We start from the raw sequence: 9,871 nt of genomic DNA on the forward strand, positions 1-9,871 counted from the left end.
GGGAAATAGTGATGGGAACTTTTTTTCTGAATTCTCTACAAATAGTTATTAGAATCATTCTTTTATCACATTGAAAAGGTGTCTACGTACTAATAAGGGAGAAAAAAAATGTTACAAACAGTAGCAGAAAAGAATAATGTGAGCGATCCACCCTGAAAATTCTCCCAAAAAGTAGTAAATATAGCTAAAAAAAAAAGATAACTTTGGTACAACATTTAAAGCTTTTTTGTCGTTCTCATGAGTTGGATGGAATTAATAATATATTTAGGAGGGAATTATATTTGAAAATACCACTTAGGAACTAATAAAAAAAAATCAAATGACTCCACTGAAAGAAAAATTATATTTTCAGAGCGGATCTTCTATGTAGGTAGATAATTTTGAGCACGATTGTACCTCTCACCTGACCTAGCAGATGGAGTTGTGATGTGCAAATAAGTATGGAATAACCAATTTTTATGTATTTTATGCTGGTATATGTATATCTAAAAATCTAATTGTCATCTTTGACCAATTTGGGCTGTGTTGACCACACAGCTGAGCCAGCATGCAGACACTTGTCTGGCATATATTGAGCTTGGTACCAAAGGGAAAAGTTTAGGATTAGCGACCACGTTCTTAGTGGGCTGAGAATGAGCGCTAGAAACCCGTAGGATGCCCAGTGGAAGTACAATAAGATAAATTCCACAGTGATGATGGTGAGGAAAGGCAGATGCTGCAGGAATTTCCTCAGACGTCCTTTTGGGCGATTCGGCGGGCTAAGTATGTGCCTGTAGCGTCGATCGAGGATACTGGCGTACACGTAGATGAGTGGCAACTGACACAGGAGTAGCTGAAAGAATCCATATAGGTATGTGAGAGAACCCGGCAGGATGATTCCATCTACAATAATGCCCCACATGAAGACAACTCCAAAATGACCATCAATAACATCAGCCACTGACCACGGTCCCACGAGGAGGTAAATGAAGAAAATCAAGAGTGGGTAGAAGATGCGATTGACAGACGAGAGGAGCCACAACTTTCTCACCCAACATCGCACAAAGGTCCACTGAATACGGGGACGTTTTGCTTTTCCACGCACTACCGCCATGTGCCAAATGCGGAAGATGACTAAGGGTAGGAGGCAGATGATGAGCATTGTTCCAAAGAATGCTTGGAATATGTGGCAAGCATCCGACATTAGGACAAGCCGAGCTTTTAGGGCAAAACTCAAGGGTGTCCCATCGAGGGAGAAAGCCTGCCGCACACCCTTTTCCCTTCCATCAGCATCCTTGACGATTACCTCCACATGGTGAACGCCATACCAGAACTTTCGTGGTTCCCATTTTGTTGCAAAAACCGAATCTGTGATCCTCTCACATGCAACAAAAGGTTCTGAATCCACACGAATGCGACACTCAACAATTGGTGCCAAACTAAATGCAAGTAAACGGATGTGGGTGGATTCAGCCTGAAGACGAATGTCCTCACGTAGGGGATTGTTAAAGAGGGCATCTTTGGGATTTGTTATCAAAACAATGGGCCACTCATTGTGATGAACATCAACGAAGGAGAACATCCCATGATCAATTGCTGCCAGTCTAAAGAGTCGATTGTCTTTCCAATCTCCCAGCTCTAGCTCGAGGAATCCCGCTTTCTGCACCGTATACATGTGCTTCACCATCCCACCCATTGTGTGTAGATGCCCACAGAGGTACACAAGACTATCCGGATGCTTTCCAATCACATCCCGAATACCCCCACTGCCTGCAGATGGAGTCAAAATGCATGATGTGGGATAGTGTCCAAACCACACGGTGTATTTACTTCCAGACTCCCTGGCGTCCTCCATTAGGTGTTGAATGTTCTCAAGCTCATCCCCCGTAATCATCCCAATAAAATTGTATGGACGCTTTGGACCTGGCTCCAAGCAAGCATCTACCGCAATAAAGGTGTACTTGTCTCCAGCTACAGTCACTTGATGCATGTACGATTTGGAATGCTTTGCCCCCTGCACGGAATACTTTTGGAATAAATTGCTGGACGAGTTCCTTCCGGCAACGTTGAAATTATCGTGATTCCCCCGCAGATCCAGCCACACAGTCTTCCGTGTGACATTGTGCTCATGCAAGAGGTTCCGATAGATCTCCCATTCACCTTCAAATTGCTCAGACCCAATGTGATTGAGACTCCTTGCATCTGTTAGATCTCCACTCACCACCACGACTGCAGGTTGCACAGCCGCCAGCGTACGGTGCATGAAATCTCCCAAATTCTTGACCCTTTCCTCATCTCTGAACATACTAATGTGAAGGTCAGATATCTAAAAATAAATTAAAACAAGAATTTTGAGGATTTGCAGATGATACATAAATGCTAAAAAGTAATGACAGGAAAATCATAAAAAAAATTAAAATTACATCATGAGATTAAATGGAGAGATTAGAAAAAAAAAGTCAGCCTCACCTGCAGAAACCACATCAGGTGTTCCGTTCTATTGCCAACTTTGGGATTATCTTGCTGCTTAGATTCCTCCCTCAGCTGCCACTCCTCAGCAGTACTCCGGCTGGCGAAATTCCCATTCACATTTATCAAATTGGTCACTTTAGCAACATAAACGGAGCAGAAAATGATAAGGATTAGGAACAAAACAGCTGACTTTGTGTAACCCATTTTCACACGACTTTTCCACGTATTTTACTCTTCTCTGCAATACACCTCACATTATTTACATCCCTTTGACCCTTTTTAACTGAATATACGCAATAATATTTGGGTATTTCATGAGAGAAGCATCGCAAATGAAGATTTCACACGGAAAAACAATAATTACGACAAAATACCATGATCTTGAAAATGTCTTTTATGATGAATGGAAGGGGAACCCTTTAAATTTTATCCCCTGTTGTTAAAAACTTCCACTGATTTTCCTAGGACTCTTGCAAAAAAGTCTGATCTTCGCTATCCTTTTTATCGTCATGAAGTACAATCTTATTACAATCGTATGGAAAAGTTGTTAGTTTTCCATGAGGCGAATCCCGTTTATCCGTTTTTAATGGGAAATCGCTTAGTATCAAATTAAGAAAAATGGGAAAATTATTGTTTTGTCTTATGACTCATTCCAAAAATTTCGTTGACTTTCGTCAGTGGTGCCTGTCAAAATATTAGTGCAAAACGTCAAATTGCTCACATATTTTGGATTTTTGCAGAAGTTTTTGTGCAAAAATTAGTGAAAAAGCAGGTAAATATACGTGTTTTTGCAACTAGAGCTATTTTTATAACTACCAAGGAGACTTTTAAAATACAAGAGACAAATGAAAAGTTTATTACATCCAAGAAATGCATGTGCTTTCAAAAAGTGGGCCAACACACCAAATTTCTTTGCACACCTTTATTTTTTCTTTTCCATTTCGGCTTTTAATAATTTATTCTCAAATGTATTTTCTAATAACATAATTACCCAGGATGGCGAACATTAAAACGGAAAATTTGACTGAACGCATGGAGAGGATTCGGCTGAAGAATGAGGAAATTGAGAAGAAGCACAGAGAAGCAATGGAGGATAGACTTGCAGCAGTTAAGAACAACGCAATGGTGGCAATAAAACCACCCAGCGATGATGATTGGCCTCGCCAGCACAAGTACGACACACTGGACTTCACATATGATGCCACTGAGTCACAGAGTGCAGAAAAAAATCGCCCCGGGCAGGCACAGGTTGTCCGTCCGGGAAAGGAGCACAAGAAATTTGCTGATGGTCAGGGACCACCACCAGATCCTGTGTATAATTTCCTCGCAGACGCAGAGCGTGATGGTACGCCACAGCAAACGAATACCCCAAGAATGGGGAATCAGGAGGGCGGCAAGGGGGCACAGTGGAAGCAAGCAAATGGTCAGAGGAATCGAAATGGGGTAGCTGGTGGGAGTTTTAGGCAGAATCGAGGTAAACCTCGGGAACAGCGATATGCATTTGAGAGGCAGAAATCCAGCGGGGATGCTAAATGGAAGGGAACACCACAGCAGCGCCCTATGAATGTACCGAATAAAATGTCTCAAAATCCAGGGGAGCTCGTAACGGAAAAGAGAGGCAATATCACCATTTCTGTGTCGCAGGATGGAGAGATTAAGAGTGTCAAATGTGAGTAAACATGCATTAAATATTATTTATTCAAAAATGAACACAACGGATGCACATGAAAATGTCCATGAGCTTTCAATATTCGTGTGTTTCGTTTTATTTTGCTCAAATAATGTGTTTCTAATGTGCACTATTGACGACCAAATACGGCAAAGAGAGGTCATGAATTTCCTTATACTAGCTCTCTTTGCACGCGTCATTGTATTTAATTGGGGTAATATAGAGAATATTAAAAATGCAAAATTGCCACACAAATGAATTTTAAAAAAGTTGAGTGACTTTTAAATCAAGATTAATATGAATGGATCTATTGCAAATTTCCGTTAATCATGATTTTCAATTCATAACTCTGTTCATACCGTTCATGTTTAATTTTTTTTTTACAAAAATATCCATAAAAACTACTGTAGCATATTTCTTTAAAGTAAAGAAAATTATATCTGGAATAATTGTGATGCCATTTATTGCATTTTCGATCAAATTCTGTAAATTACTATTATTTCCTTCAATGAGAATAATCCATAAAAAAGCATGAAGAAAAAAAGCTTTTTTTTTCATTTCAGTGGCTTCGCCACCTGCAGTTCCTGGCTCTGGTCGCATTGGGATTCGTCCTGTGAGCATGCCAAAGGGGCAGCCGCACTTTACTAATTCATCGCCACCCCACAATAAAAATTCTAGTCATCAGCATTTTCATCAGCCTGCAAATTCACACCACCATCTCGATCATCATCATATGATCAAGACGAGTGGCGTTCAAAGTCGCTTAGAGCGGAACCGTCAAATTGCTGCGGAAACCATCGCTGCTGAAAATTGAGAATACTTCTTGGGCTCTTGATCATGGAGCATTGCGTCGATTTTCCTAAGAAAAAAATAATACAGCTTCACTTCTTATTAATTCACACACATACTCCTCAGTATATAGTTACTGTATATAATTATTTTATTCACCATAATATTCTGAGCACATCATATTTATTTTATGTTTTTTTGTTCTTGAAAAAAAAAATGAGGAAGTTTTGCTTATTTTTTTTTAGTTATCATGTCTATTGTTCATGTATAATTTTATATTTATAAAGAATGTCCCATTTTATTTTAAATGCTACCTGCGCAAATATTAGTTAATTAATTTTTATTTATTTTTTGGTTACCCAAACAGCAATATATTGATATTTTACTATTTGGATAAAGTATTTTTGAGAATATTTGATTTTCATTTATCGTAACATTTTTGATATTTTTTCTTTTTACTTTTTTTTTATCATTATAGCAGAAATTACAAGAAGATTTTGTATTTCAGCAGATTTTTCTTTTATTTTCATTAAAAACATAGACACTAAATTAATGCATTTCCGCTAATAGATTTCTTTTTATGGTCATTATGCCATTCGCACTTGTAGTTCATTGCACGGATTCAATGATAGGATTTTAGTGCGAAGAGATCAATAGCGCAATTTCGGAAGAAAGTACATTTCATAATGATTCTCATTTTATCCAATTCTTCCTTTCAAATGAAAGAAAGTAAAGTTGTGTAAAGTTTTATTTTGTCTGACAAATCATGTTAATAAATCCCCTAAATAAATAAAATAATCCAACTCATACAATACAATGGATATTTTTTATTTTTGCTGAAATACTTATCTCCTTGTTGATGTCTCAGTGAATTTATTTTTTTTTTATAATTATAAAGAGAACATAAACACACAATTTTTAAAATATTTCTCGCATTTTTTTTCCTGAGACACACGCAGAAAATCGCCAAATTTTAGCAACTCACAATACATTTTTACATCACTCGGGAATGAGTTTTTTTTCCTTCATTTCAAGCATTTTAGAAAAATAGTTCTCCCAAATGTGTATTTAAAATCCTTTTTTACGATATTTTTACTATTTGTTTCACTTTTTTTTTGTTAATGTACTACTATTCTCAATAAAAATGTACTACCATGAAAATTACTAGCAATAAATTTATAATATCTTATTGGATTTGCTATTTTTTCTTCTACAATTTATTTTTTGTTATTTCTTCAGAGAAATATTAATTCTTCTTTACTTTAATTTTCATTCCAGATTTTAAAAATTCTATCCTTTCTATTGCATAAGATTTATGTTTTGTTCAGTTTGATATTTAGGGCTTCCCGGACTTTCTCATTTTCATGAGAGGAAAGACAATAAATGCGTTTCTTTGGCTATGAGAGATTGCTCCCGTTTTGTTGGATTTTTTTTCATTAAATCGGTTTAAAAGTAAAATAGGTTTCCTATAAAAACAATTTACTAAATCATACGTTGAATTTATTGTTATTAATGCGAGGTTCTTTTTATGCACACAATTGCACAATAAAGCCCATAAAAATTCTCTCTTTTTTTTTAATACGTCACGCTGTACACAATTTAGGAACTATTTGCTGCGGCATATACAGCTGTTTTTTTTTTTTAATTTTTAAGTATTAGTGTTATAGTTTTTTTTTCACAATAAATATTCTTAAACTAATGTACCTTATCCGGAATGTTTTAGCGAGTTTTTTTGTTCTCTCCAAATTAATTTAAAATCCTTATGACTATAAAAATATCTTTCATAGAAAAATATAAAAATTAATAATTAAAAAAACAGTTGCAGTGAAGATGAAAAAGATATTTCATTTTCCAATTATTTAATTTTTTCGGTAAGTTTGATATGCCTAAATTCCATCAAAAAGATAAAATATAATTCGAGGGTTGGAAAATATACTATACTAACTCATTTTTGTTGATTTTCAGGAGAGCGGTTTGAAGTTTGAGATTTACATTGCTTCTTATGTAAAATTTTTTACAGTTTTCGCTGTAACTTTGTAGGTAACAAATATTCGAATTTGTCCTTTTGAGGGAAGATGAAGGACATCAAAAGCTATCGAAAAATGCGTTAAAAATATACTATACTAACTCGACTTAGTATAGTGTATTTTCCAACCCTCGAATTATTTTTTAGTTAAGGATTTGTTTACAAAATTCTTTTAGATTGTTTTCATGTATCTGAATCGTTTTTTTTAATAAACGAGACATTATTTTCTTCAGGATAAAATTATTTTTTTAATTGAATTTTTTGCTATTTAGGGAAGGGGAAGATTGTAATGCAAACCTATCAATGGACCTTCACTGCACTGTTTCATTTGTAGCTGTATGAAGATATTTAATAAACGTAAAGAAAACTAGCAAATGATCTATCCTTCCCTCACGCTAAAGGAAGGGCTTCAAAGCGAATTACAAAAACACATTAAGAGTAAAATGTTGTAAAATGTATTCGATAAAAATTTTAATTAAAAGGACAGTAAATTGTATACTCGAAATCTAAAATTTTAACAGTACCTCGCAAAATTATCACTACTTTTTTAGGAACTTTATGTATTCGATTATTCTTAGGAAAAGTTTAATGCATTGTTTGCATGATGGTCATGCAATTTTCATTTTCTTTCTTTCTCTTGACCCTTCTAATGAGTCTTGAAACGCATCTTGAATTTTCACTGCTTTTCTCTTCCTTTGCCAAAAGATTTTGTCTTTTTTTTTTTGCACTAAATATTGCGTATTTTGTCAACGACTTTTTTCGCAACTTATTTCATTATTATCTTGAGAAAACTATCGCAAGATCTACCATCATGCACTTCACCTATAGGAACATTCAATATGGGTATCCCCAAACATGAATTTCAGGACCACATGCAAAGATGACATCTGTACCTGTGGGATGGACTGCAATGGAGTGAACAACTTTGTTACCAATGGGGATTCTTCGGATCTCCTTCCCCTGCACTAGCTCCCATATAACTGCTACCCCTTCGGCAGATCCCGATACAACGTGAGAGTCCGAACAGATGATACCGCATTCCACTTTATAGTTCATCATTGTGTGACCACGGTAATTGGCCAAAATATCTCCTGAGTCGTTGTCCATGAGTCTCATGATCCCATCGTGGCATGAAAGTAGCAAACATTGCCCATCGCGTGTTCTAGCAATGCTTACAATGGCACAGTCGAGGCTGTCGGTGATCACTTCCCCCGCCCGGATATCGTATTGGCGCACAGATCCATCAATACTGGCCGCAATGATGCGATGATTGGCCACAATCACTTCAATTACAGAATCTTTGGCCTCATTCATCACCTGCACAGGTTCCATCTTAGGCACCCGCATATCCCAGCACATCACTGTATTATCTCTGGACCCTGAAACTGCAACTGTGGATTCCTCATTCAGTTTCACAGAGTTCACAGCACCGGCATGGTGTCTTAGTCTCCGAATAACTTGTCCCGTGGAAACATCCCAATATATCAGACTCTTGTCCATACTTCCGGAAAGAATCCGCGAACTATCGCAGCTACCCACGACATCCAATACTTCATCTCCATGACCCCCATATGTTTTGAGAAGGGTCTCGGTGAGGGGATTCAGCAATTTGATCTTCTTATCTGACCCACAGGTCATAGCGTATGCCCCGTCAGCTGCAAAATAAGAATCGAATTAGAATAATTTTAGCTTCCCGGCTACTTTCAACGCGTCGTCACTTGAGGGCGTATGTGCTTTGAGGTGCAAATTTTTGCAAATAAGATTTCTCACAAACTACAGTAATTACGCTAAAACCTCCAACTTACCATTGTACCGGACGGCTCTAATTGCACCTTGATTGCAATTGATGGACTTTTTTCGCACTAATTCCATTAAAAAAAGCAATTTTATGCTAATCAAAACATAACCATAATAATGCAAAAAATCTTCTTCTTTTTATTGTCAAAATTATTTGGGAAGGTATGGTGGAAGGGGAAGTGCCTGAAAATTATATAGGTACCCAGTAAACATGTGATCGAGTCAAATATTGTTCAATTACATTGTGTGAAATTTGACTCAAATACAGGTAAGTAAGTTTGACTTCAAAAAGTTTAATTAGGAATTTCTTTCAATGAGAAGTAAATGTTTATAGAAAGGGTAAAAAGGAAAGTACAGTAATTAATTAATTTAATGTTTTCTAAGTTTTCTTTGACAGATGGAGGAGGATCCTGCTGAGACCACCTGTAGAGCCGGTTAAGTAAGTTTTCTTAGTTAAGGAAGTGAAAATGACCTTATTACTGCCCTACTAAAATTTTAAGGATAATCTCTCAAAAGTTTTTATTATGTAAAATTACTTAAATTGCCAAAAAAACAAAATCCAAAGTTTCCGTTGCAAAACATTTAAATTCCTTTTTCTCAGTGAGCCTATTTATGTAAAATTCAACGGGTAAACACAATGAGGGACCATTGAACCTCCCTAAATCAAGCCATCCCCTTAAGGACCGTAAGGAATCCAGGGGGTGGAATGACGCGAAAATATTTCTTTTGGGGATCCTTTATTTTTCCAGAGAAAAATGAAAATTAACTATTCAAAATTAAGCACTTTCATAGGTCGTTAAGAGATTGATACCAAACTTTATAAACCAAGATTTCTTTAAATACCCTTCAATATATTTTTTTTTTAATTTTGGTACGTTTGATACCTGTATGATTGTTTATAAATAGACTTGTTGACTAAACCTATTAATTTTATTACTTTTACTCATTCTATAAATTCATGCTATCATTCTAATATTAATTTTGAAGATGCTTTTTTTAAAATATATTTTTTAAATTCAGTTTTGTAAAGAATTTATTAAAATTAATATGTATCTTCTTCTTAGTAACGTGGCTACATAGGAACACATACAATTTATTAAGCACGTGCCATAGAGAAGATTAACCTCTAGGCCGCCAAG

At 36.0% G+C, this 9,871-nt stretch overlaps 3 protein-coding genes across 3 annotated transcripts; 1 reads left to right on the top strand and 2 right to left on the bottom strand.

The window, feature by feature from the left end:
* Positions 1-324: 324 nt before the first annotated feature.
* LOC129790068 (transmembrane protein 62-like) lies at positions 325-2,867 on the bottom strand. Its single transcript, XM_055827268.1, has 2 exons — positions 2,449-2,867; positions 325-2,305 (listed from the first exon to the last, which is right to left on the bottom strand). The coding sequence occupies exons 1-2, from the start codon at positions 2,653-2,655 to the stop codon at positions 494-496; spliced, it is 2,019 nt and encodes a 672-aa protein (XP_055683243.1). The 5' UTR covers positions 2,656-2,867; the 3' UTR covers positions 325-493.
* A 254-nt stretch (positions 2,868-3,121) lies between these two features.
* Positions 3,122-6,103, top strand: LOC129790069 (uncharacterized). The gene is made up of 3 exons (XM_055827269.1): positions 3,122-3,223; positions 3,447-4,120; positions 4,684-6,103. Exons 2-3 carry the CDS (start codon positions 3,448-3,450, stop codon positions 4,932-4,934), a joined length of 924 nt encoding a protein of 307 aa, XP_055683244.1. The 5' UTR covers positions 3,122-3,223; position 3,447; the 3' UTR covers positions 4,935-6,103.
* A 1,264-nt stretch (positions 6,104-7,367) lies between these two features.
* Positions 7,368-8,877, bottom strand: LOC129790070 (WD repeat domain-containing protein 83). The gene is made up of 2 exons (XM_055827270.1): positions 8,741-8,877; positions 7,368-8,590 (listed from the first exon to the last, which is right to left on the bottom strand). The coding sequence occupies exons 1-2, from the start codon at positions 8,805-8,807 to the stop codon at positions 7,770-7,772; spliced, it is 888 nt and encodes a 295-aa protein (XP_055683245.1). The 5' UTR covers positions 8,808-8,877; the 3' UTR covers positions 7,368-7,769.
* Positions 8,878-9,871: the final 994 nt, after the last annotated feature.

This window comes from Lutzomyia longipalpis, chromosome 2, assembly GCF_024334085.1.
Source record: "Lutzomyia longipalpis isolate SR_M1_2022 chromosome 2, ASM2433408v1".
Lineage (NCBI taxonomy): Eukaryota > Metazoa > Arthropoda > Insecta > Diptera > Psychodidae > Lutzomyia > Lutzomyia longipalpis.

Excerpts from the sequence above, each read along its gene's own strand:
- LOC129790068 (XM_055827268.1), bottom strand. The coding sequence starts at position 2,655 with ATGGGTTACACAAAGTCAGCTGTTTTGTTCCTAATCCTTATCATTTTC. Across the intron at positions 2,306-2,448 it reads ACCTGATGTGGTTTCTGCAG|ATATCTGACCTTCACATTAG; the intron begins GTGAGGCTGACT and ends ATTTATTTTTAG.
- LOC129790069 (XM_055827269.1), top strand. The coding sequence starts at position 3,448 with ATGGCGAACATTAAAACGGAAAATTTGACTGAACGCATGGAGAGGATT. Across the intron at positions 4,121-4,683 it reads AGAGATTAAGAGTGTCAAAT|TGGCTTCGCCACCTGCAGTT; the intron begins GTGAGTAAACAT and ends TTTTCATTTCAG.
- LOC129790070 (XM_055827270.1), bottom strand. The coding sequence starts at position 8,807 with ATGGAATTAGTGCGAAAAAAGTCCATCAATTGCAATCAAGGTGCAATT. Across the intron at positions 8,591-8,740 it reads TAGAGCCGTCCGGTACAATG|CTGACGGGGCATACGCTATG; the intron begins GTAAGTTGGAGG and ends CTTATTTTGCAG.